This window comes from Rhinatrema bivittatum, chromosome 19, assembly GCF_901001135.1.
Source record: "Rhinatrema bivittatum chromosome 19, aRhiBiv1.1, whole genome shotgun sequence".
Lineage (NCBI taxonomy): Eukaryota > Metazoa > Chordata > Amphibia > Gymnophiona > Rhinatrematidae > Rhinatrema > Rhinatrema bivittatum.
Genome location: NC_042633.1, coordinates 41947424 through 41974340, shown reverse-complemented (window position 1 = coordinate 41974340; position 26917 = coordinate 41947424). Strand labels below are relative to the sequence as shown.

Genomic DNA, 26917 nt, shown 5'->3' with positions numbered 1-26917 from the left:
ACTCCTTGGGAAAATACCTCCCATAAAGTAGCCATCTGCTGCTTTTTTTTTTTTCTTTTTGGGGGGAAATAAATTTCGAGGTCTTCCTGATCTGCAGGATTTAATTTTTTGGGGGTTTTTTTTTTTGTTTGATTTCTGGTCGCTGAAGAGGGAAGGAGAGAGATCTCGGGCCTGTGCAGCAGTGAGGACCTTCAGCATCCCGGGGTGGGTGGGGGGAGCCAGGAAGCCTCCCCCGTTAATATTTATTCGAGTATTATTGGAATTCCTGCCGGGGTCCAGGAAGGGAAGATAATGAAAGCGATGCAGAAAGGCCACCTTAAAACCGGTGGCTTTCAGCCTACTTCAGAAATCGAGGTTTTGTTTCTTTCCAGTTATAATAAAGCCAGGACAGGAGGGCAGCCTGAATCTACCGAGAACTAATGCAGAGAATCACTTTCACTCTGCATGATTTCTATGGAAATGGACCTTTTTTGTGTGTTTGTTTGTTTGTTTTTTGCAGCCTCTGACCCTACAGGCAGAAGTCCCCCCCCCCTCCCCTTTCAGTAAAATCCCGGATCTCACCTGAGCCCGGGGGGGGGGGGGGGCACCCGGTTAGAGGTCCCACCTGAAGGAGCAACTCTACCATCCCCGGGAGCAGGGAAACTCTTACATACGGAAGAGCGCGTATCCGTCTACCGCACAGCGCTCGTGTGTCTGTGTGCGGATACAATATAGACACTTATTCTACACTTATTCTACGCCCGGTCTCTTTGGGACAGGGGAAGCGATCACCGAGGAGCAGCGGAGCCTGCAGAAATATCCGCCTAAATATATAACCCAGAGAGAGAGGGAGAGAGAGGTTGCACAATGCTTGCAACACAATCAGCCCGGCTGTGTTTTTCCAACACTGGGCACAGCTCGGGGCTCTGTTTGCTGCCTCTGGGGCTCCCTCTCCCCCGCTCAATGCAACTCGGGTTAGGAGGGAAACCCCCGCACCCGCGCCTGCAGGAGCCGCAGGTCGGGAACACTCGGGCTGCGAAGTCTCTGGCAGGATCTCCCCCCCCACTCCCTTATTATTTTTTTTTCTGCTTTCCCTCGCCCTCTCTCTCTCTCTTTTTAAAGTCCTAAAGTGCACAAAAGAAGCCTTGTTTACTGCTTTGGAAAAGAGAAAATACGCACAAGAAAGGAGGAAATATATTGATTTACACAGCACGTACCGTTCGTGGCGCAGGGAAATCTGCCAAAGATCAGGCTCCCATGTTCTCCTCTCTCTCTCTCTCTCTCTCTCTCTAAAAAGCAACTCACAAAACCTTTGCTTCTCCCCCCAGCGCACTCCCCAAAAATTAAAAAAAAAAGAAAAGAAAAAGAAGCCACCCCAGCCCGGGTCTTTAGATCTCTTCTAGCGGAAGCTGGAAAACCATTTCAGCCTGGCAGGGGCAGAGAGAGGGAGAGGGAGAAGATGTGCAGGGGCGCAGTCTGCCCCCTCCTCCGGGCCCCCCCCCCAAAAAAAATACAAAAAAAAAAAAAAACAACGTGCGAGGCAGCAATGGCGCTGGTGGGGAGGAGGAGATCTCCGGCGCTTTCCTCTCCTCCCGGATCCCCTTCTCACTCTCTCGCCTGCTCCAAGTTGCAAGGGAAATGGGCCTCGGCTTTCTGGAGCTCTGCCATCCTCTCTCCTTCTGCGGGAGCCCTCCCGACACACCCCCCTCCCCTCCTCCTCTCTTTGGCAGCTGGCAGCGGGGATCCGGGGAGGGTGGCAGGAGAAGTGTGGAGGGGGAGGAGGGAACCTCTGGGCGCTGGAAGTTTGGCTTCCCTCGCTCCCTGCTGCCCCGGGGAAGGTCTGCGCTCCCCTCTCCCCTCTCCCTCCCTTCCTCCTCTGCTGGGTTTTTTTTTCTATTCGTGCCCCCTCTGCCTGCCCGGAGACATTGGGTGGCACAGGGAGATCTTGGCCAGGCAGAGGCATTTTTTTTTTTAATGGGGGGGTTGAGGGAAGCTCCCAGGCTGAGCCGAGCCCGTGAGAGAATTATTAATAAGAGCCTCGCACTGTACTGACTCGGGCGCTTTTTTTTCCCTTTTTTTTGTTTTCTTTTGCTGGGAGAGAGGAGAGAGGAGAGGCGAGAGTAAGGAGGGTCTGTAGGAGTTGCCGCGGCTGTGGGGAAGAGCAGGGCCCTCTGTCTGCCGAGGCTCGGGGTGCTGGAGGTGTGTATGGGGGAGACTGGGGAGAGGGGGGGGGGGAGGAGGGCAAATGCAGAGGTGAGAGGGAGAGCTGATGGGCAAGAAATGAGCCCGAAGAAAAACGAAAGGGAAACTTTTTTTTTTTTCCTTGGGAACTGATCGATGCGTCGGGTGGGGGGGGGGGGGGGGTTTGCGGGGACTAAAATACTTTAATTCCCGGCGCAGGATTCACCTCCCCCCCCCCAGTTCCGCGGCGAATCTCGGGGTGGGGGGGGAGGCTGTTTTCCCGCTTCTTAGGAAGTCCATGGGACTGAGCGGTGCTTCCTCCGCACACTTCCTACTTATTATTTGTTTCTTCGCTTTCTTGAACATTTTTCTTGTATTTCTGGGGTCTTGCAAGACGATACCGGTGAGAGGGAAGTGAGAAGAAAGGAGGGGCCAGAGAGGAGAAAGGCAATGGATAAAAGAAGAGGAGGGGGGAGTGAAAAAAAAAGAAAGAAAGCGGGTGAAGAGTAGAAAAAAAGAGATAGAGAGGAAAACAGAAAGAAACTTTAAAGGAAAAAAAAAACAGACTATCGAGAAAAAAGTTAAACGAGCCAATAAAAGTAAGGAGAAAAGGTGAGACACAAAGAAGAAAAAGAAAAGTAAACAGTTACTAAGGACAAAGGGAAGAAGAAAAGAATGAGCAGAGAGAACAGAAAAAGAAGACAATTAAAGAAAAAGCACAATAAATTCTCCACCTTTTGGCTAAGATCAATTTCAGGATCTGTTCTTATCAGTTTAGGAAGGAAAAGCCAAAAGTAGACAGGAAAGAAAGGCAAAGAGACAAGGAGGAAAAGAAAAAACTCACTAAAGAGAAAACAAAAAGACACAAGTAAAAAGGAAAAGAAAAGAAGGGAAGAAAGGAAGAAAGGCAAAGAGATGGAGGGAAAAGAAAAACTCACTAAAGAGAAAACAAATAGGCAGGTAACAAGGAAAAGCAAAAAGAGAAGAAGGGAAGAAAGGTAAAAAAAAACAAGGAGGAAAAAGAGAAGAAAAACTCACTAAAGAGAAAACAAAAAGACACAAATAAAAAGGAAAAGCAAAAAGAGAAGAAAGGCAAAGAGACAAGAAGGGAAAAGAAAAGAAAAACTCACTAAAGAGAAAACAAAGACAAGCAAAAAGGAAAAGCAAAACAAGAAGAAGGGAAGAAATGTAAAGAGACAAGGAGAAAAATAAAAGAAAAAAATTACTAAAGAGAAAACAAATAGAAACAAGTAAAAAAATAAAAACAAAAAGTAAAGAAGGGAAGAAAGGGAAAGAGACAGAAAAATAAAGAAAAGATAAAAATCACTAAAGTGATAAGAAAAAAGAGACATGTGAAAAGGAAAACAAAAAGTAAAAAGGGGAAGAAAGTAAAGCGACGAGAAAAAATAAAGGAAAAATGAATTCATTAAAGAGAAAACAAAAAGAGACAAGGAAAAAGTAAAAAGGGGAAGAAAGGTAAAGAGACAAGGAGAAAAATAAAGAAAAGAATGAATCACTAAAAAGAAAACGAGACAAGTAAAAAGGAAAACCAAAAAGTAAAGAGGGGAAAGGTAGAGTTATGGAGAACAAATAAAGAAAACATAATCACTAAAGAGAAAAAAAGAGACAATCAAAAAGGAAAAGCAAAAAGTAAAAAGGGGAAGAAAGGGAAAGAGAAAAATAAAGAAAAAAATAAAAATCACTAAAGTGATAAAAAAGAGACAAGTAAAAAGGAAAAACAAAAAGTAAAGATGAGAATAGTAGAGTTAAGGAGAACAAATAAAGAAAAAATAATCACTAAAGAGAAAAAAGGAGACAAGGAAAAAGCAAAAGCAAAAAGTAAAAAGGGGAAGAAAGGAAAAGGGACAACCAGAAAAAATAAAGAAAAGAGAAAAATCACTAAAGAGAAAACAAGAGACAAGTAAAAAGGAAAAGCAAAAAGTAAATAGTGGAAAAAAGGTAAAAAGACGAGAAAAAAAAAGAGAAAAATCACTAAAGAGAAAAAAGAGACAAGTACAAAGGAAAACCAAAAAGTAAAGAGGGGAAGACAGGTAAAGAGACAAGGAGAAAAAATATAGAAAAAAATCACTAAAAAGAAAACAAGAGACAAGTACAAAGGAAAACCAAAAAGTAAAGAGGGGAAGAAAGTTAAAGAGACAAGAAGAAAAAAATAAAGAAAAAAATCACTAAAAAGAAAACGCAGAAAATAAAGGGGAGGAAAGGTAGACAATGAGAACAAATAAAGAAAAGAAACACTAAAGAGAAAAAAGAGACAAGTAAAAAGGAAAAGTAAAAAGTAAATGGGGAAAAAAGGGAAAGAGACAAGGAGAAAAAATATAGAAAAAAATCACTAAAAAGAAAACAAGAGACAAGTACAAAGGAAATGCAGAAAATAAAGAGGGGAAAGGTAGACAAGGAGAACAAATAAAGAAAAGATAATCACTAAAGAGAAAAAAAAGAGACAAATAAAAAGGAAAAGTAAAAAAGTAAATAGGGGGGGGGGAAAGGGAAAGAGACAAGGAGAAAAGATTATAGAAAAAAAATCACTAAAGAGAAAAGAAAAGGCAGGTGAGGGAAATACCTAAAATAAAGAGAAGTTGGGGGAAAATAGGAAGGCAGAGGGAGGGAGAGAGAAATCCTGAGCAGAATGTCCTATACATGTTAACAACCAGTGGATTTAGATTGGGGGGGGATGCTATGGGTTTGCCTGGTTCTTTCTATGCAGTCCATTATTATTATTATTATGTTTTAATTAATTCCTATATACCCACAAAATCCAAAGCTGTTTATTCAGAGGTTTGGGGGAAGGGGAGCAGCGAGTCTGGGGTAAACGCCCCCCCCCCTCCCTCTCTTGCTGGGGGGGGGGGGTTTGGGTTTTTTTGGCACTTCATCATGCCTTAGGTGAAAGAGCACTATTAAATTAAATCAAGTTATTTCCAGACATAACATCACACCAGAAGAACACGGCCCCCCTCTGCAGAAAAGTGACAGAATCCCTTTTTTAAAAAAACAAAGCAAAATTTTTGAGGATCTGACAATGAAAGTCCAGATTTTTTCAGAGATAATATGAAAGTGTGTGTGTGGTGGGGGGTTCTGTCCCCCTGGGTGTGTATTAAATATTTTTTTGTGCACTCTGGCAAACTTCTGGCTACAACTGAGAGCTCTGACTTCTCGGGGTAGATGGTGGGGATGTCCACGGCAGCCAGTTCTGTACCTGTTCTATGGTGGGGCAGTAAGAGAGAGAGAGAGAGAGAGTGTGTGTGTGTGTGTGTGTGTGTGTGTGTGTGTGTGTGTTTGAGAGAGAGAGAGAGCTGTTGCTTGTGCTGTACCTGTCCTGTGATGGAGCAGAGTATGTGTGTATGTGTGTGAAGCTTTCACGGTTGCTGCCTGTGCTGTACCTGTCCTGTGATAGGACAGTGTATGTGTGTGCATGTGAGTGTCAGTGCATGTGTGTGTGATGCATGCACTGTTGCTGTCTGTTTTGTACCTGTCCCACCATGCGATAGTATATGCATGTGTGTATGTAGCTTGCACTGCTGCTGTCTTTGTTGTATGCATCCTGCAATGGGGCTGTGTGTGTGTGTGTGTGTGCGTGTGAGTGTAGTTTGTGTAACTGCTGTCTGTGTTGTACCTGTCCTGTGGTGGTGAAATGTGTATACCTGTGTGTGAAGCTGGCACTTCCATTGCCCATGTTGTACCTGTTCTGTGTCAGGGCAATACGTGTATGTGTGAAGCTTGCACAGTCACTGCTTGTGCTATACCTTATCCTGAACACTGTGTGTGTGTGTGTGTGTGCGCGTGTGGGTGTGTGTGTGTAGGGTATGTGTGTGTGTGAAGCTTGCGCTGCTGCTGCCTGTGCTGGGGCACTGTATGTGTGTGTGTGTGTGTGTGTGTGTGTGTGTGTGTGTGAGGGAAGCTTGCGCTGCTGCTGCCTGTACTGTACCTGTCCTGTGCTGGGGCAGTGTCTGTGTGTGGGTGAGTGTGAGGGAAGCTTGCGCTGCTGCTGCCTGTGCTGGGGCACTGTGTGTGTGAGTGTGTGCGAATCTTGCGCTGCTGCTGCCTGTACTGTACCTGTCCTGTGCTGGGGCAGTGTCTGTGTGTGGGTGAGTGTGAGGAAAGCTTGCACTGCTGCTGCTGTCTGTGTTGGAGCTGTGAGTGTGTGTGTGTGAGGGAAGCTTGCGCTGCTGCTGCCTGTACTGTACCTGTCCTGTGCTGGGGCAGTGTCTGTGTGTGGGTGAGTGTGAGTGTGAGGGAAGCTTGCGCTGCTGCTGCCTGTACTGTACCTGTCCTGGGGCAGTGTCTGTGTGTGGGTGAGTGTGAGTGTGAGGGAAGCTTGCGCTGCTGCTGCCTGTACTGTACCTGTCCTGTGCTGGGGCAGTGTCTGTGTGTGGGTGAGTGTGAGTGTGAGGGAAGCTTGCGCTGCTGCTGCCTGTACTGTACCTGTCCTGTGCTGGGGCAGTGTCTGTGTGTGGGTGAGTGTGAGTGTGAGGGAAGCTTGCGCTGCTGCTGCCTGTACTGTACCTGTCCTGTGCTGGGGCAGTGTCTGTGTGTGGGTGAGTGTGAGGGAAGCTTGCGCTGCTGCTGCCTGTGCTGGGGCACTGTGTGTGTGTGTGTGTGTGTGTGAGTGTGTGTGTGTGTGTGTATGTGAAGCTTGCGCTGCTGCTGCCTGTGCTGTACCTGTCTTGTGCTGGGGCAGTGTGTGTGTGTGTGGGGGGGGGGGAGGGGGCACGGGGCACTACAACCAGCCCCTTCCAATAGAAGCAGATAGTGGGTGGTAAAGCAGCAGCGGCCTGGACCGGAGCAGCATTTCTTGAACCCAATGGTCCGGCTCTGTCAGAAACATTGGATAAGATACAGAAATGCTTCAGAAAGACATTTTCATTCTTGGTTGTTTTTTCTTTTTGTTGTTGCTATTGGGGAAGGATTTTTTTCTCTGGAAAGCCATCACTCTGGGCAAGCTGTGGTCTCAGCCCTGGATTCAGAGGATTGTGTGAAGTAAAGCCATAAACAGAAGTGAGCGAGGGTGGAGGCTCAGGCTCTCCCTCCCCAGGTACAAAAACAGAAAAGAAAAGAAACTTCAAAAATAATTTTTCCCTGCATGGACCATTGAACGCCCCTAAAACCGGGCATAACTTGGTCAAACTATATAGATAGATAGGTACAGATATAGATAGATACACACACAGGCTGTACATTTTGGCACACACACTCTCTCTGATACATACACACATAGACACACACACTCTCTCTGTCACACAAACTCACACACACTCTCTCTCTCTCTCTCTCTCACACACACTCACACACACTCTCTCTCTCTCTCTCTCTCACACACACACACTCTCTCTCTCCCTCACTCACACTCTCTGTCTCTCACACACACTCTCTCTGACACACACACACACTCATACTCTCTCTGGCACACACACACACTCTCTCTCACTCTCACTGGTACACACACTCTCTCACACTCTCTCTCTTGCACACACATACACACTCTCTTTCTCTCTCACACACACACTCTCTCTCACACACTCACACTCACTCACACTCTCTCTGGCACATACACACACTCTCTCTCTCACTCACACTGTCTCTGGCACACACACACACACACTATCTCTCTGGCACACACACACTCTCTCTCACTCTCACTGGCACACACACACACACTCTCTCTCTCACACTCTCTCTCTCTTGCACACACATACACACTCTCTTTCTCTCTCACACACACTCTCTCTCACACACTCACACACTCTCTCTCACTCACACTCTCTCTGGCACATACACACACTCTCTCTCTCACTCACACTCTGGCACACACACACACTCTCTCTGACACACACACACATACATACTCTCTCTCACTCACACTCTCTCTCTCTGGCACACACACACACACACTCTCTCGCACACACATACACACTCTCTCTCACTCACACTCTCTCTCTCTGGCACACACACACACACACTCTCTCGCACACACATACACACTCTCTCTCTCTCTCTCACTCACACTCTCTCTCTCTCACTCACACTCTCTCTCTGGCACACACACACACTCTCTCTCTCACACACACTCTCTGGCACACACTCACTGCGGGTCAGGGCATCTGTGCAAAGCCTCTTATTTACCCTAAGCCAGCGGGAACGCTTCCCTCCTTTTGTCTCTTTTTAATATCTCTACAAATTTATTTCTAAGCCGCAATGCGCTCCTAGTGATTTCCTTAAAATAAAAGAAAATAAAATGTAAAGCTGCGCATTGGCTTTTCATTCTGAACTGGAGTCGGGGGTGCCTGCGGGTGAGGAGGGGAGCGCCCCGAAATCCTGGGAAAGTCTCTGGGAAAAGGAGGTGGAACGTGAGGGGCCCCCAAAAGTCAGGAAAGCGAAGGCGAGCCCCGGGCTTTCCGCGCTGGGGCCCCTCCCCCCTTCTGTCTCCGCAGGGGCCCCCCCCCCCCTCCCCCCGAGGCGGACCTGCCTCTGCCCGTCCCGCTGGCTTTTATTTTTATTTTATTTTTTTGTAATGTTCTCCTCTTTTCACGTCCCAGGGCTGCTGCTTTTTTTTTTTTTGTTTTGTTTGGTTTTTGTTTGTTTGGTTTTGTTTTTTTAAAACCAGTAATGAAGCCTTGGATAATGTTTACCTTTCTGTAAGTTGTTTACGTTTCTAATTAAACTGCCCAAGGACACGTAATGAAACCGAGGGATGGAAGAGGTAAAACATAAACTTACCGGACCCTCCCTGCCGGTTTTCTTCTTCTGTCTCCCCCACTTTTTTTTAATTTTTTTTTTTTTGTAAGTTGATGAATAAAAATAAATCGAAGGCGTTTAACTCTTCCGTCTGAGCGCTCATCAGGGTCAGAAAGCCACCGATTGGAAAGGGGAGGTCATCGGCACACCCCCCCCCTCCCCGGCCATTCGCCGCTCCGGGTTTTATTTTAATTCTAACTTTTAGAAAAAAAAAACCCCAAAAACTTCCCTGAGAATGAAATCCGGGAGACCCCCTGCACACGGGGGTCGCGTTGCTGTTTGCTGCTGAAATATTTTTTTTTTTTTTTTTGCAGGGCGGCCCAGGTCTGAGAGGTTTCTCCGGCCAGGGCAGTTTCCCCCCAGAATTATATCCGCTTAAAATGGTTATTTAACGCTTAGCGCTAAAACTGTGACAAAAAAAAAAAGAAACAAAAAGAGAGAGAGAGAGATTTTTTTTTTTAGGCGATTTAAACGCCAGCACTGGGCAGTGAGTGGGATCTTCAGTTTGCAGGAGGAGAAATCTGCGCCAGTTCTTTGGGGTTTTTTTCTTTGCACATTTTTTTATTCTTTTTTTTATATAGAAAAATCTACCGGAAATAAATTTGAAATGAGAATTGAATCTCCCATTTTTGTAATCCCCGCAGGGTTTTCTCACTAATTCCTCCACACACTTTTGTTTTAAATAAACGCCATTAAAAAAAAGAAACCGTTCAAATAGCGATGTCTTCTTTTACCTTCCCGTTTCCATCGCTTTCTTTCCCCCCCCCCCCCCCCGTAAGTGGTTTAAAGCTGAAGACCAAAACGTAAACGAATACAAGATTTTATTTTTTTTTCCGTCGCCTAAATGTGCTGCGAGTGGAAGGGGAGGTTTTGTGGCCTCTGCCGGCTCATTGCTGGTGCTCGGGGGGCTTTAGGAGAGGAAATGTAGGAAGAGGTCTGCAATGCTTGCTGTGGGTACATTTAGATAACCAGGGCCTTTTTATTATTATTATTATTATTATTATTTATTCTTTTTAATTTGTTTGGAAGGGAAAGTGCTCCGTGACATTTCGCGCGCGCGCAATGGTTGCAGAGGTATTTTGAATTTCTCATTCTGCAGGCACTGGGTGCTCAGTTCCCGGGGTGGTGGGGGGGGGGGGAGATCTTCAAACTCTCTGTCCCCCCCCCCCCCCCTCCTGCTGTGCTGAGCGCAGGTGAAGGCCACCCAGCAGCACCGGTGCGGTAAAGTCTGGAGCGCCTCCTCAGAACCGAGCGCGCTGCATTCCGCGGACCTGATGCTTAATTATTCCATCGCTCCTCACAATTTTGCAGACAATTTAAAAAAAATAAGCAGAGGGGGAAAATATCTATATCTATCGCTCCCAGCCTCCTTTTTCTATTTCTGTTCAGAGAAAATATTTAAAAGCTGTTTCGCACTTTTCCAGACCACTAATTGCTGCAAAGAGAGGAGAGGGAAAGTTTTATCGTCCCGGCCCGGAATGCTGTTGAAATGTATTTTGTAAATCCTGGAGGGGGGTCACAGAAATTCAGCAGAAAGCCAGGCCAATTGGAAAGAGAAGTTTGTAGGATTTTTTTTTTGTTTGTTTCTTTGTTTTTTAAATTCGCATTTCTTTTTTGTTTTTTCTTCCTTAATTTTGCGCTTAAGCTTAAATATAAAAATCCTGCAAAACGCCTGGGGGGGGGGGGGGGGGTGAACACTCTGGCGCTTTCAGGGACTTTGATTTTATTCACCGCTAATGGAAGGGAAAGGATAGACGCGCGCACAGCAGCAAGGGGCAAGAGTTTGCGCGCCCAGTTAGACCGGGGGCTCTGGGGTCGGATTTATTGGGGGGGTTTTTTCCTGGCTCTCAGCCCTCCCCATCCCCTTTTCTGGGCTGGAGGGGGGGGAGTGCATCAGGAGCGGGGGGGGGGGGCAGACCTGCAGCTCCCTCTTCTCCTTACCCCGATGATGGGAACCAGGAGAGAGAAAAGAAAAAAAAAAGTTTCATTTATTTTGGGAAGAGTTAAGGAAACAGGCCCGCGTTCTAATGGGCCTTGGAGGGAGCTGCCTAAAAGCTGGGAAGGGATTTGATTTCTTAAACACAGAAATGCAATGGCTGGCGATGCTAATGGAGAGATACGGTAGATTAAGAAGGACTTATGTGGCAGAGATGTTGTATAAATAATATCAGTGTGCACCCCCCCCCCCCTCCAACACACACACACACACAGAGTCAGGCAGCTACCTACCTACAGGGTACGGGGGAGGAGGAGGAGGAGAGCCCCTCTCTTCTGTAAATAAATACAGAAAGAGAAAAATGCAGGAAAGGGAGGGAAGAGAGAGAGAGGGAGGGAGGGGAGAGAGAGAGAGGAGAGAGGGAGAGAGAGAGAGAGGGAGAGAGAGAGAGGGAGAGAGAAGGGAGAGAGAGAGAGGGGAGAGAGAGGGAGAGGGGAGGGAGAGGGAAGAGGGAGAGGGAGGGAGAGAGAAAGGGAGAGGGGAGAGAGAGAGGGGAGAGGGAGGGGAGAGAGAAGGGAGAGAGAGAGAGGGGAGAGAGAGAGGGGAGAGAGAGGGAGAGGGGAGAGGGAGGGAGAGAGAAGGGAGAGAGAGAGAGGGGAGAGAGAGAGGGAGAGGGGAGAGGGAGGGAGAGAGAGAGAGCCAAAAGGCAGAAAGAGGGGAGAGAGGGCCATGGATGCACCACCGGGCCAGACTCTGTAGCCAGACCCATCCTCCCTCCATTCCCTCCTTCTAGGGTCAGCAGCTGGTGGCAAGCAGATCCGTCCTTGGGCACCGGTTGCAGCGAGCCCAAGTGGCTTCCGCACTCACAAATGGGCTGGCATCCTCCCTCGGACACGAGCTGAGCCCATCTCCCCTCTCCCCCACCCTGGTATCTCTCTCTCTCTCTCTGGAGCCAAGTGCTACAGGCCATCTGTGGGCCACCGGCAGCTGGGGACCTCTGGAGAGCCAGAAAGGCAAACATTGGAGGGAGAGGGAGAGGGAGAGAGAGAGAGGGAGAGAGAGGGAGAGGGAGAGAGGGAGAGGAAGAGAGAGAGAGAGGGAGAGAGAGTGAGGGGGGGAGAGAGAGTGAGAGGGAGAGAGAGAGAGAGAGGGAGAGAGAGAGGGAGAGAGAGTGAGAGTGAGAGGGGGAGAGAGAGAGGGAGAGGGAGAGAGAGAGAGAGAGAGAGAGTGTGTCTTCTATGTGGTGTCTGGAGCCTCTGCCTCCTGAAATTGCAGCCTCCTGGATCTTTTCTGCACCGCAAGCTCTTGAGGTTTGCCATGGTAAAGGCAGCACACCCAGTCCCGAGCTCCAGCCAGGCTGTCAATCCCGGGTGGCTCGGAGCAACCCCTGGGCTGGATGCCCAGAAGCCTTGACCTTTCACGGCAGACTATGTGTAAGGGACCCCCCCCCAAGAGAAGCTAGCGTGAAGCCCTCCCTCCTCACCCATGTCCCAGCTCCCCCCACTCTCTGTCATCCTCTCCCGCCTTTCAGGACATTAGTTCTCAACCTAGTTCCCCAAACGCCATCCTCGCAACCTCCTAGAGTCATAGATCACCCACAAAACAAATTCTCTCCCATCTCAAAGGCAGAAGATAAGTTACACAGAAAGTCAGATTCACAGATAGTTTCCTTCCTCAAGAGCCACACTTTGGGATGCTGCCAAGATTTTCCTGGGCCATTCGTGGCTATTCATGGTGTGAGTGGTGGGATTCCTGAGAGGGAATCGAGGGACGGTGAAAAAGAGAGGAAGGTTGACCAAGACCTGCAAGGATGAATGAAGCCCTGACAGGACAATTTGATCCAGCAACAGCTCCAATAATTTCACATCCATTTCCACCGTTCTGCCCCCCTCCACTCTTCAATTACGTGGCACTTGCTTTGATTATCTTATATTTGAATGTTGAAATTTAATAATTTATGGATATTTATTTATTTATTGTGTTTTTTTATTACGGTTTTTGTAAATTTTAAGAATTTTTTTTTATTTATATCTTTGTACACCGTTTTGACTAAACTTTGTTTGTAAAGGCGGGATAGAAACATTTTTTAAACAAAATAAATAAATAGCTGGGGGTTGGCCAGGCGGAAGCCACCACCTTCACGCCCGCTTTTCAGTGAAGGTTAAGGATGCGGCCGGCTCCGCACTGAAGGTTAAACCATCTCCATGCAGTCGAGTGGAAGAAAAGGCTCCTTCAAGCCTGAAGCAGAGCCCCCGACGGAAGACAAGAGGCTTCCATACGCAGTCAGAGCCCCCTAGCAAATACCCAGGGGCCGATGCAGGGGGTGCTTAAGGTGCCCTAGGCGACCAATCTCCTGCCCTGCTGCCTACACAACCACCTGTCCCCAACAGCTCCTGGCAAATAAGTCAGTAACCTGCTGCCTGCCACCCCAAAACCCCATCCAGAGGGCTGAGCAGGACCCCCAGAAAGCCACCGGCCACCTTACAGGCGTCAGGCAGGCAGTGCACGTCGCGAAGGTAAGGGTGAGAATTAACGGGCACCGGAAGGGGTTGTCTCTTACAGGTGAAGGGAGGGGACGTCTCTCCCGGTGCATGCAGGGTGCAGTGAAGGGCGCCTCACGCCGTGTAATAGGTGCAATACGGTAATATCGTAGGTGACGGCAGAGGGAAAGCAAACCCGACCCCCGTCCAGACTTCCCAGCTGAGGATTCCACCTCGGGTAGATGGGATTTAAATCCCCCCACACACACACACACACACACACAAACCATGTCTTTCCACCTGCCCTCCATACGTGACCCATTCCTGCCCCAGTCCTGGCCTCCGCCACCCCCTCCATTTCAGGCCTTGCTTCTTCCAGAGCCCCCTTTCTCTGTCTCTGGAAATATTTCCCAAAAGGCACCGCCAAGGTCGGTAAGAGGCTGCTGTAAAAATATTTAACCTCCCCGTGCTGACTGGCACTCGGCTTCTAACCAGGGTCTCTCCATGCAGGCCACCGCAGCCTTCTCTGAAAGCACCGGGCCGGTTGCACCACGGTCCTGCCCAGGGGAGCACTGGGAACCCACACCCTACCCAACCTTCCCCGGAACTCAGTACCAAGCCCTGGGATCCCACACCCTACCCAACCCAACCTTCCCCGGAACTCAGCACCAAGCCCTGGGATTCCACACCCTACCCTACCCAACCTTCCCCGGAACTCAGCACCAAGCCCTGGGATCCCACACCCTACCCAATCCAACCTTCCCCGGAACTCAGCACCAAGCCCTGGGATTCCACACCCTACCCAACCCAACCTTCCCCGGAACTCAGCACCAAGCCCTGGGATCCCACACCCTACCCAACCCAACCTTCCCCGGAACTCAGCACCAAGCCCTGGGATCCCACACCCTACCCAACCCAACCTTCCCCGTAACTCAGCACCAAGCCCTGGGATTCCACACCCTACCCAACCCAACCTTCCCCGGAACTCAGCACCAAGCCCTGGGATCCCACACCCTACCCAACCCAACCTTCCCCGGAACTCAGCACCAAGCCCTGGGATCCCACACCCTACCCAACCCAACCTTCCCCGGAACTCAGCACCAAGCCCTGAGATCCCACACCCTACCCTACCCAACCTTCCCCGGAACTCAGCACCAAGCCCTGGGATCCCACACCCTACCCAATCCAACCTTCCCCGGAACTCAGCACCAAGCCCTGGGATTCCACACCCTACCCAACCCAACCTTCCCCGGAACTCAGCACCAAGCCCTGGGATCCCACACCCTACCCAACCCAACCTTCCCCGGAACTCAGCACCAAGCCCTGGGATCCCACACCCTACCCAACCCAACCTTCCCCGTAACTCAGCACCAAGCCCTGGGATTCCACACCCTACCCAACCCAACCTTCCCCGGAACTCAGCACCAAGCCCTGGGATCCCACACCCTACCCAACCCAACCTTCCCCGGAACTCAGCACCAAGCCCTGGGATCCCACATCCTACCCAACCCAACCTTCCCCGGAACTCAGCACCAAGCCCTGAGATCCCACACCCTACCCAACCCAACCTTCCCCGGAACTCAGCACCAAGCCCTGGGATCCCACACCCTACCCAACCCAACCTTCCCCGGAACTCAGTACCAAGCCCTGGGATCCCACACCCTACCCTACCCAACCTTCCCCGTAACTCAGCACCAAGCCCTGGGATTCCACACCCTACCCAACCCAACCTTCCCCGGAACTCAGCACCAAGCCCTGGGATCCCACATCCTACCCAACCCAACCTTCCCCGGAACTCAGCACCAAGCCCTGGGATCCCACACCCTACCCAACCCAACCTTCCCCGGAACTCAGCACCAAGCCCTGGGATCCCACATCCTACCCAACCCAACCTTCCCCGGAACTCAGCACCAAGCCCTGGGATCCCACACCCTACCCTACCCAACCCAACCCAACCTTCCCCGGAACTCAGCACCAAGCCCTGGGATTCCACACCCTACCCAACCCAACCTTCCCCGGAACTCAGCACCAAGCCCTGGGATCCCACACCCTACCCAACCCAACCTTCCCCGGAACTCAGCACCAAGCCCTGGGATCCCACACCCTACCCAACCCAACCTTCCCCGTAACTCAGCACCAAGCCCTGGGATTCCACACCCTACCCAACCCAACCTTCCCCGGAACTCAGCACCAAGCCCTGGGATCCCACACCCTACCCAACCCAACCTTCCCCGGAACTCAGCACCAAGCCCTGGGATCCCACACCCTACCCAACCCAACCTTCCCCGGAACTCAGCACCAAGCCCTGGGATCCCACACCCTACCCAACCCAACCTTCCCCGGAACTCAGCACCAAGCCCTGGGATCCCACACCCTACCCAACCCAACCTTCCCCGGAACTCAGCACCAAGCCCTGGGATCCCACACCCTACCCAACCCAACCTTCCCCGGAACTCAGCACCAAGCCCTGGGATCCCACACCCTACCCAATCCAACCTTCCCCGGAACTCAGCACCAAGCCCTGGGATTCCACACCCTACCCAACCCAACCTTCCCCGGAACTCAGCACCAAGCCCTGGGATCCCACACCCTACCCAACCCAACCTTCCCCGGAACTCAGCACCAAGCCCTGGGATCCCACACCCCTACCCAACCCAACCTTCCCCGGAACTCAGCACCAAGCCCTGGGATCCCACATCCTACCCAACCCAACCTTCCCCGGAACTCAGCACCAAGCCCTGGGATCCCACACCCTACCCTACCCAACCCAACCTTCCCCGTAACTCAGCACCAAGCCCTGGGATTCCACACCCTACCCAACCCAACCTTCCCCGGAACTCAGCACCAAGCCCTGGGATCCCACACCCTACCCAACCCAACCTTCCCCGGAACTCAGCACCAAGCCCTGGGATCCCACATCCTACCCAACCCAACCTTCCCCGGAACTCAGCACCAAGCCCTGGGATCCCACACCCTACCCAACCCAATCTTCCCCGGAACTCAGCACCAAGCCCTGGGATCCCACACCCTACCCAACCCAACCTTCCCCGGAACTCAGCACCAAGCCCTGGGATCCCACACCCTACCCAACCCAACCTTCCCCGGAACTCAGCACCAAGCCCTGGGATCCCACATCCTACCCAACCCAACCTTCCCCGGAACTCACCACCAAGCCCTTGGATCCCACACCCTACCCAACCCAACCTTCCCCGGAACTCAGCACCAAGCCCTGGGATTCCACACCCTACCCAACCCAACCTTCCCCGGAACTCAGTACCAAGCCCTGGGATCCCACACCCTACCCAACCCAACCTTCCCCAGAACTCACCACCAAGCCTTGGAATAATAAAATTTTTAAAAAGTCAGACACCAGCAAGCGCATCGCCCAAAACAGCAGATCAGGGAAGGAAATAGGAGCTGGGAGGGATGTCTCTTATACTGTTCAATAGGAGTTAATAGTAGCTGGGAGGGATGTCTCTTATAGTGCTTAATAGAAGTTAATAGGAGCTGGGAGGGACGTCTCTTATAGTGTTTAATAGGAGTTAATAGGAGCAGGGAGGGATGTCTCTTATAGTGTTTAATAGAAGTTAATAGGAGCTGGGAGGGATTTCTCTTATAGCATTTAATAGAAGTTAATAGTAGCTGGGAGGGATGTCTCTTATAATGTTTAATAGAAGTTAATAGTAGCTGGGAGGGATGTCTCTTATAGACAGACAGAGAGGAATCCCATTCTGAGAAGGAGAGAGTGTGTGTGAGAGAGAATCAGAGAGAGGCATACATACAGAGAGGAATCCCATTCTGAGAAGGAGAGAGTGTGTATGAGAGAGTCAGAGAGAGACATACATACAGAGAGGAATCCCATTCTGAGAAGGAGAGAGTGTGCATGAGAGTCAGAGAGAGACATACATACAGAGAGGAATCCCATTCTGAGACGGAGAGAGTGTGTATGAGAGAGTCAGAGAGAGACATACATACAGAGAGGAATCCCATTCTGAGAAGGAGAGAGTGTGCATGAGAGAGTCAAAGAGAGACATACATACAGAGAGGAATCCCATTCGGAGAAGGAGAGAGTGTGTATGAGAGAGTCAGAGAGAGACATACATACAGAGAGGAATCCCATTCGGAGAAGGAGAGAGTGTGTATGAGAGAGTCAGAGAGAGACATACATACAGAGAGGAATCCCATTCGGAGAAGGAGAGAGTGTGTATGAGAGAGTCAGAATGCTGCTCCGATTCGTCCCCATTAAATCACACTTCGGGCCTGTTACAGGATCCCACAGATTAGGCAGCTCTACCTTCTCCGTTCTCCTCTTTCCCCCAGGATTATGCAAAATTGTTCCTGCTGCTCCTTCTGTGGGAAGTCTCTGATTTTCCCGGCCGGTCAGCGGTGGTGAATGTCCATCTCGTTGCACAGCACAGGCCTGGTTCTCTTTCTCCGGTGCAGGTTTTGTCTGCACGGTTCTGTGTAATTCGTGGAGACTTCTTGTGTCTCTGGTGAGAGGCTGTCTAATTGCTTTGTGCGTGACAGAGGAGAGACAGAGTTTCTGTTGTAGGGATTTGTCACGGCCTGGCTTGTTCTCTTTCCCCCTTTTTTTTTTTTTTTTTAATCATGGGGGGGGTGTATTGGGGTTCCAGGGCCCAGTGTAATATTTACAGGGCTGCCTTTTCTTAGGTGGGTTTCTTGCTGGGTGAGTCCTGGCACTTTCTGCACCGATGGCACAGCAGCTTTGCTCCATAGATGATGAGAGTGGGCTGTTGTGTTGGGTTTTTTTTTACTTTTGTAACATGGTTTTTGCCTTGTTTCACAGAATGCCTGCCGGTGCAGGGAGTTTCTGTCTCTTGTTGAGGTGACCTCCCCAGAACGTGAATGGATGCTATTGAATAACTGCAATGGTAGCTCCCCCCGAGTTGTATTTGTCCAAAAAATTGTCTTTGTTGCATGAAATGTTCTTCCTAGCCAGCTTCAGGCTCCCAGATGCACCCAGCCTCATGCCAAGATACACACAGCGAGCCAGGGAGGGCTTTATTTTCTGGAAAAAAAATCATGAATTTATCTTTTTTTTTTTCCAAATTTACTTGCAGACTTCTGGAGTAGGTCATCTGCCCTAGAGCTGCAACCCCCTCCTCAGACCTGAGCCGCTGGACACGGTACGGCCAGGCTGCCCCCTGCTGGGCACAGGCCAGCGGCTCCGGTGCTCCAGGGGGGGGGGGGGAAAGCAGGCTGAGAACTGGAGGAGCTCAGGATTCAGATCCCACCACCACCACCACCCCTTCCTCCAAAGGTGAGGCTCCTTGTGACCTCGGGCAAGTCACTTCATCTCCCGGGTGTGGGGGGAGAGATGTTTGCACCCCCGAGATAAAACCGGAAAGGTGCTTTGGAATTAGGGGGACGGTGGGGTCGGGCCTGTGTGCCGCCTGGGCAGCAGGGAGGGTGCCCTGGACACTCCTTCTACCTGTCAGCCTTTCCCCCTGACCCCCCTCCTCTGTCAGGGGCTCATGAATATTCACTGGGCTGCTGTTTACAGAGCCTGTCCCCGGCACATGGCCTGCCAGCTGTTGGGGGGGGGGGGGGGAGAGAAGACAGGCTGGGAGGGATCTCAGCTGCAGTTAACATCTGTGTTTGCTCTGGTGTAAAAAAAAAAAACAAAAAAAAAACCCCAACCATTGCTCCTGCCTCAGCAAGAATAAAATAGTGTGTGGGGGAGGGGGAACGTGCTCCCAGGTATGGAGGGGGCCCCTGAATCGGTGTGGAGGGAGGAACGGGGGGGGGGGGGCTGTCTGTGTACCAGGGACGGGGAGGGCTCTGCCGTTTATGCACTGATGAGGTGGAGAGAGGGGCAGTGAGACTGTGGGGTACGGGGAGACGGGGGCACACACACACCTGCAAGGGACAGCTGCTGGGGGATGGAAGAGAGGGGGGGGGGGGTGGAGATCCCTACGAGGTCACCATTGGACGTGTAGGGCCCATGCAGGCCAGGACCATTCCTCTGCCCTTTGTCCCAGAGCCGGCTTCACTCAGACAAATGTTCTCGACATCCTGAAGAAGCCTAGAGGAAAGCCCGGGGGGGGGGGGGGGGGGGGGGGGGGGGGAGGGGGGCCTGTAACTCCAACTGGGGCCAGATTCTCTGGCACTGATCCTGCAGTGTACGGACCAAAAGAAATGAAACTGCTCCAAGCAGAATAAGGGGCTGAAAATACCAAAGGAGATTCTAGCACAATGCAGAGAGCGCAGGGGCTGAAAATACCAAAGGAGACTCTAGCACAATGCAGAGAGCGCAGGGGCTGAAAATACCAAAGGAGACTCTAGCACAATGCAGAGAGTGCAGGGGCTGAAAATACCAAAGGAGACTCTAGCACAATGCAGAGAGCGCAGGGGCTGAAATACCAGAGGAGATTCTAGCACAATGCAGAGAGTGCAGGGGCTGAAAATACCAAAGGAGACTCTAGCACAATGCAGAGAGCGCAGGGGCTGAAAATACCAAAGGAGACTCTAGCACAATGCAGAGAGCGCAGGGGCTGAAAATACCAGAGGAGACTCCTGAGAAATGCAGAGAGCGCGGGGACTGAAAATACCAAAGGAGACTCCTGCAAAATACAGAGAGCGTGGGGACTGAAAATACCAGAGGAGACTCTTGCAAAATGCAGAGAGTGCGGAAGCTGGAAATACCAGAGGAGACTCCTGAGTAATGCAGAGAGCACAGGGCCTGGAAATACCAGAGGAGACACCTGAGAAATGCAGAGAGCGCAGGGCCTGGAAATTCCAGAGGAGACTCCTAAGTAATACAGAGAGCACAGGGCCTGGAAATTCCAGAGGAGACTCCTGAGAAATGCAGAGACTGCAGGGGCTGAAAATACCAGAAGAGACTCCTGAGAAATGCAGAGAGTGCAGGGGCTGAAAATACCAGAGGAGACTCCTGAGAAACGCAGAGAGCGCAGGGGCTGGAAATACCAGAGGAGATTCCCGAGAAATGCAGAGAGCGTGGGGGCTGAAAATACCAGAGGAGACTCCCGAGAAATGCAGAGAGCGCAGGGGCTGGAAATACCAGAGGAGACTCCTGAGAAATGCAGAGAGCGCAGGGGCTGGAAATACCAGAGGAGATTCCTGAGAAATGCAGAGAGCGCAGGGGCTGGAAATACCAGAGGAGACTCCTGAGAAATGCAGAGAGTGCGGGGCCTGAAAATACCAGAGGAGACTCCAGTGAAATGCAGAGAGTGCAGGGGCTGGAAATACCAGAGGAGACTCCTGAGAAATGCAGAGAGTGCAGGGACTGAAAATACCGGGGGGGGGGGGGGGGGGGGGGACTCTGGCAAAATGCAGAGAGCACAGAGGCTGAAAATACCGGGGGGAGACTCTGGCAAAATGCAGAGAGCGCAGGGAGAATTGGAGGGCGAGCGAGCTATCTGCGTGGAGGCTGTTGCCCTTTAAGAGGGGAGATCCCCCAGCTGCTGGAGTTAAGAGTGGGGGGCACAGGTCTGCATGTGCCCTTTGCTGTAACTAAGGCATCTCCTTGGCACACTGGCAGTGCGAGTGGAATCCAAGGTTACCATGGCACTGGCTGGCACGCCATGAATCGGGCCTTTGTTTGGAGCAGGTTTGCTTTTTTTTTTTTTTTTTTTTCATTTTGCAGTTGAAACCTGCCAGGGAAGAATGAGAGAAATTTCATAATGCCAAGGCCTAGGGCCATAGGCACCCCTGCCCGTCCGAGCGATTAATGCTCCCCCTTATTCCTTTGTCGCTTCTGAACAGGGGCAGCCAGGAATGTCCTCTGTCTGCAGGATGGTTCCTTGTTCAGGGAAGAGCTACAGAGTTAAAGGACTTGGGAAAAGGAGTGCAAGAGACGGGAGCATCTGCCTGTCATCGCTTAATCCTGCCCAAAACCCACCACCAGCACCCCTCTGCTTCCGTGCAAGTTCAGGAGCTGCTCTGCTGACATGTAAAGAGACAACAGCGCCTTGAGCTTTGAGGAATATTAGACCAGCACGATTCTCCTTACATAAGGCAATGCCAATGTTCCAGATTAATGTCTCTCTACAGACATATATTCACATCCCTGTGTCACCTGCACAGATTAATGTCTCTTTATAGACTGATACACCCATGCCTTTGTCACCCGCATAGATTAATGTCTCTCTATAGAGTGATACACCCATCCCCTTGTCACCCGTACAGATTAATGTCTCTCTATAGACCGATACACCCATCCCCTTGTCACCCGTACAGATTAATGTCTCTCTATAGACCGATACACCCATCCCCTTGTCACCCGTACAGATTAATGTCTCTCTATAGACCGATACACCCATCCCCTTGTCACCCGCACAGATTAATGTCTCTCTATAGACTGATACACCAGCTCCCGAGTCTGCTACACAGATTAATCTCTCTCTACAGACTGATACACCCATCCCCATGTCACCTTCCCAGATTAATGTCTCTCTATAGACCGATACACCTGTCCCTATGTCACCTCAAAGATTAATGTCTCTCTGTAGACTGATACACTCATCCCTGTGTCACCCGCACAGATTGTCTCTATAGACTGATACACCCATTCCCATATCACCTGCACAGATTAATGTCTCTCTATGGACTGATACACCAGTCCCTGTATCACCCGCACAGGTTAATATCTTTCTATAGACTGATACACCCATTTCCATATCACTTGCACAGCTATTGTCTCTTTATAGACTGATACACCAGTCTTCACATCACCCGCACAGATTAATGTCTCTCTATAGACTGATACTCCCAACCCTGTGTCACCAGCATAGATTAATGTCTCTCTGTAGACTGATAAACTGGTCCCCATGTCACCTGCACAAATTAATGTCTATCTATAGATTTATACACCCATCTCTTTGTCAGCAGCACAGATTATCTCTATAGACTGATACACCCATCCCCTTGTCACCAGCACAAATTTATGTCTCTCTATAGATTGATACACCCATCCCTGTGTCACCAGCACTGATTAATGTCTCTCTGAAGACTGATACACCGGTCCCCACATCACCTGCACAGATTTATATCTCTCTGTAGACTGATAAACTGGTCCCCATGTCACCTGCACAGTTTAATGTCTATCTATAGATTTATACACCCATCTCCATGTCAGCAGCACAGATTATCTCTATAGATTGATACACCCATCCCCATGTCACCAGCAAAGATTAATGTCTCTCTATAGACTGATACACCCATCCCTGTGTCACCAGCACAGATTAATGTCTCTCTCTAGTCTGATACACCTGTCCCCGCATCACCCGCACAGATTTTCTCTCCATAGATTGGTACACCAGTCTCCACATCACCCACACAGATTAATGTCTCTCTATAGACTGATACACCCATCCCCGCATCACCAGCACAGATTAATGTCTCTCAATAGACCGATCACTGTGTCACCAGCACAGACTGTCTCCCTATAGACTGATAGACCTGTCCTTGTATCACCAGCACAGATTAATGTCTCTCTATAGATTGATATACCCATCCTTGTGTCACCAGCAAAGATTAATGTCTCCCTATAGACTGATACACCCATCCCCATGTCACCAACACAGATTAATGTCTCTCTATAGACTGGTACACCCATCCCTGTGTCACCAGCACAGATTAATGTCTCTCTATAGACCGATACACCCGTCCCTGTGTTATCCATACAGATTAATGTCTCTCTATAGACTGATATACCTGTCCCTGTGTCACCAGCACAGATTAATGTCTCTCTGTAGACTGCTACACCCATCCCCATGTCACCAGCACAGATTAATGTCTCTCTATAGACTGACACACCAATCCCCGCATCACCCACACAGATTAATGTCTCTCTATGGACTGATACACTGGTCCCTACGACACCTGCATAGGTTAATATCTTTCTATAGACTGATACACCCATCCCTATGTCACCAGCACAGATTAATGTCTCTCAATAGATTTATACACCCATCTCCATGTCAGCAGCACAGATTAATGTCTCTCTATAGTCTGATACACCCGTCCCCGCATCACCCGCACATATTGTCTCTCCATAGATTGGTACACCAGTCTCCTCATCACCCACACAGATTAATGTCTCTCTATAGACTGATACACCCAGCCCTGCATCACCAGCACAGATTAATGTCTCTCTATAGACTGATACACCCAGCCCTGCATCACCAGCACAGATTAATGTCTCTCTATAGAATGATACACCCATTCCTGTGTCACCCGCACAGATTAATGTCTCTCTATAGATTGATATACCCATCCCTGTGTCACCAGCAAAGATTAATGTCTCCCTATAGACTGATACACCCATCCCCATGTCACCAACACAGATTAATGTCTCTCTATAGACTGGTACACCCATCCCTGTGTCACCAGCACAGATTAATGTCTCTCTATAGACCGATACACCCGTCCCTGTGTTATCCATACAGATTAATGTCTCTCTATAGACTGATATACCTGTCCCTGTGTCACCAGCACAGATTAATGTCTCTCTGTAGACTGCTACACCCATCCCCATGTCACCAGCACAGATTAATGTCTCTCTATAGACTGACACACCAATCCCCGCATCACCCACACAGATTAATGTCTCTCTATGGACTGATACACTGGTCCCTACGACACCTGCATAGGTTAATATCTTTCTATAGACTGATACACCCATCCCTATGTCACCAGCACAGATTAATGTCTCTCAATAGATTTATACACCCATCTCCATGTCAGCAGCACAGATTAATGTCTCTCTATAGTCTGATACACCCGTCCCCGCATCACCCGCACATATTGTCTCTCCATAGATTGGTACACCAGTCTCCTCATCACCCACACAGATTAATGTCTCTCTATAGACTGATACACCCAGCCCTGCATCACCAGCACAGATTAATGTCTCTCTATAGACTGATACACCCAGCCCTGCATCACCAGCACAGATTAATGTCTCTCTATAGAATGATACACCCATTCCTGTGTCACCCGCACAGATTAATGTCTCTCTATAGACTGATGCACCCGTCCCTGTGTCACCCGGACAGATTAATGTCTCTCTATAGACTGATGCACCCGTCCCTGTGTCACCCGCACAGATTAATGGCTCTCTATAGACTGATGCACCCGTCCCTGTGTCACCCGCACAGATTAATGTCTCTCTATAGACTGATACACCCTTCCCTCTGTCACCCTTTGCTCATAAAGGGTGCTCTCTTTCTGATTATAACTTATTGTTCCGTTTTTTGTTACAAGTTTCTATCCCTCGTTCGATGTAAACCGATCTGATATGGTATTCAACCATGAAGCTCGGTATAGAAAAATGTGAAATAAATAAATAAATAAATTAATTAATGTCTCTCTATAGACTGATGCACCCGTCCCTGTGTCACCCGCACAGATTAATGCCTCTCTATAGACTGATGCACCCGTCCCCGTGTCACCCGCACAGATTAATGTCTCTCTATAGACTGATACACCCGCCCCCGTGTCACCCGCACAGATTAATGTCTCTCTATAGACTGATGCACCCGTCCCTGTGTCACCCGCACAGATTAATGCCTCTCTATAGACTGATACACCCGTCCCTGTGTCACCCGCACAGATTAATGCCTCTCTATAGACTGATGCACCCGTCCCTGTGTCACCCGCACAGATTAATGCCTCTCTATAGATTGATACACCCGTCCCTGTGTCACCCGCACAGATTAATGCCTCTCTATAGACTGATGCACCCGTCCCTGTGTCACCCGCACAGATTAATGTCTCTCTATAGACTGATGCACCCGTCCCTGTGTCACCCGCACAGATTAATATCTCTCTATAGACTGATACACCCTTCCCTCTGTCACCCTTTGCTCATAAAGGTCCCTAGCTAACAGCCATATTCACTGAGTTTAGGAGAAAGGAGTCATTGCTGGTACTTGGTTCTCTCAGGCCCTGTGCCGGGACCGGTGTTGGATGGAAACAGTCACAAGGTTTAAGAGCCTCCTGGAAGCTGCTGCTGTGGGGTTTGGGATACAGTGGCTGGAATCTGCTACGGCCCCGCCTGCCTTGCGCCTGTGGTTTTAGCCTTTGAATGGTGCACTCTGATTTGCAGCCAAATGGTTTGGGAGTAGAATAACAAACTCCAGAGCCAGCAAATATAAAACAGAACTATCTGGGGCTTCACTTTCCTTTTTTTTTTTTAATGATTTTCTGTTGAAAGTTCAAGTCACCTCCTGCTCCCCCCCCCCCCCCCCCCCCCACCGCACAGTAATTTAGCCCTGCGATTCGTGGTTCCTATTCCTACCACGCAGAGTCAGTGGTTAGGGTACTAGGTACCCCAGGGCTGTTGCAGAGGGGTATTTTACCAGAAAGCCAGGACTGATGTACGGTGTCTGTCCAGGAACTGGCTCGCTTGGGCAGCTGGGACCTTACACAGACCGCAGCCTTGCAGGGTATTGAAAGCAGCTGCTCCGCCTTCGTCTCTAGTCCCCAAAATAAAGATCACCCCCGCCACAGGATGGAGGAGGAAGGCTGGGGGGAGGGTTCTCTTGGCAGTGTAGCTCCGAGTTCAGATTCAGTTCTGGGTGGGATTTCGGTTATCTGGGGCTCCCAGATGCAGGGATAATCTGCATACCAGGCCGGCAGGCAGGGCTTCAGGGAGGCTGTGTGTGCTCGGGTGCCTGGAAGGGGTTGTGGAGGGAGGAGAATTAGGGGAGCTTGGCACCGTTTTAACCCTGGATCTCAGGACTGGGGATGGCCGTTCGGTGTCTGAGCCCATTTAGGCTGTCGCAAGAGAAGCAGTTTTTTTGTGCAAGCACTCTGCCCTGTTTGATGGCTCCCTGAAGAGAGCTGGATGGAAAAGCATAAGGCAAGAAGCTGTGAATGAGGCCTCCCTGACGTGAGCCTGCGTCCTCGGAGGTTCCTCAGACATTGAGCAATGTAACGTCTAGCTGGCACAGGGCACAGACTGTCACACCACTGCCAGTAACCGGATCACCAGGTTTGTACCCCTCCAGGGAAGAAAATTATTATTAAATAAACACCCTCTGTTCCTGTCCTGTGCAGAGAAACTGCAGGGACCCCGCCCACCCCATCCTGAGCGAGGGGGGGAGAGGAAGGAGGGGGGGGTGACACTGGTTTCTGTGTGCTCTCCCCAGCCCATGGGAAGCACGGAATTAACTCTTTACTGCCCCAGAAACTCCAGGGCAGGTTTTCAAAGACTTTTACTGCAAATTAACAGACATAGCACAGAGCCCAGACCCAAACTCCAATCCCACTTCTGCCACCAACTCTTACTGAGAAACCTGAGATCCGAAACCTGCAGCACTGGGTTCCAATCCCACCTCTGACACCAACCCTTGCCTAGAGCTGAGGCGAACCCAGATCTGTGACACCTGCGGTTCCACCCTGTGACCTTCACTGGAGTCCTGTAAACCTTCTCCCTTGCGTTTAGCATTTGATCTCCTAAGGTTCCTGGGGGAAGGCACCCGGCAGCCCTCCTTAGGGCAGTGTACCCTGACAGCATGGGGGTCCTGGAAAAGCACAGAATCTGTAGCCAGCTGAGGAGTGGGACTCTCAGGAAAGGAGATTAAAAAAAGGTGGGTGCCCATGA

General features: G+C 50.0%; 2 protein-coding genes across 3 annotated transcripts in view; one reads left to right on the top strand and one right to left on the bottom strand.

Moving 5' to 3' along the window:
* The window catches only part of NFIX (nuclear factor I X), a 151334-nt gene extending 149565 nt beyond the window's left edge, over positions 1-1769 (bottom strand). Inside the window, exon 1 of one of the 2 annotated variants that reach the window (XM_029585516.1) lies at positions 1197-1769. The gene's annotated coding sequence lies outside the window, so the exon portion shown is untranslated. The remainder of the gene's footprint in view (positions 1-1196) is intronic. The other variant, XM_029585518.1, reaches the window with a different exon arrangement.
* On the top strand, positions 1745-25445 carry LOC115081009 (histidine-rich glycoprotein-like). The gene is made up of 3 exons (XM_029585515.1): positions 1745-2178; positions 18408-18607; positions 21073-25445. The coding sequence occupies exon 3, from the start codon at positions 22795-22797 to the stop codon at positions 24604-24606; it is 1812 nt and encodes a 603-aa protein (XP_029441375.1). The 5' UTR covers positions 1745-2178; positions 18408-18607; positions 21073-22794; the 3' UTR covers positions 24607-25445.
* Positions 25446-26917: the final 1472 nt, after the last annotated feature.

Excerpts from the sequence above, each read along its gene's own strand:
- LOC115081009 (XM_029585515.1), top strand. The coding sequence starts at position 22,795 with ATGTCTCTCTATAGATTGATATACCCATCCTTGTGTCACCAGCAAAGA.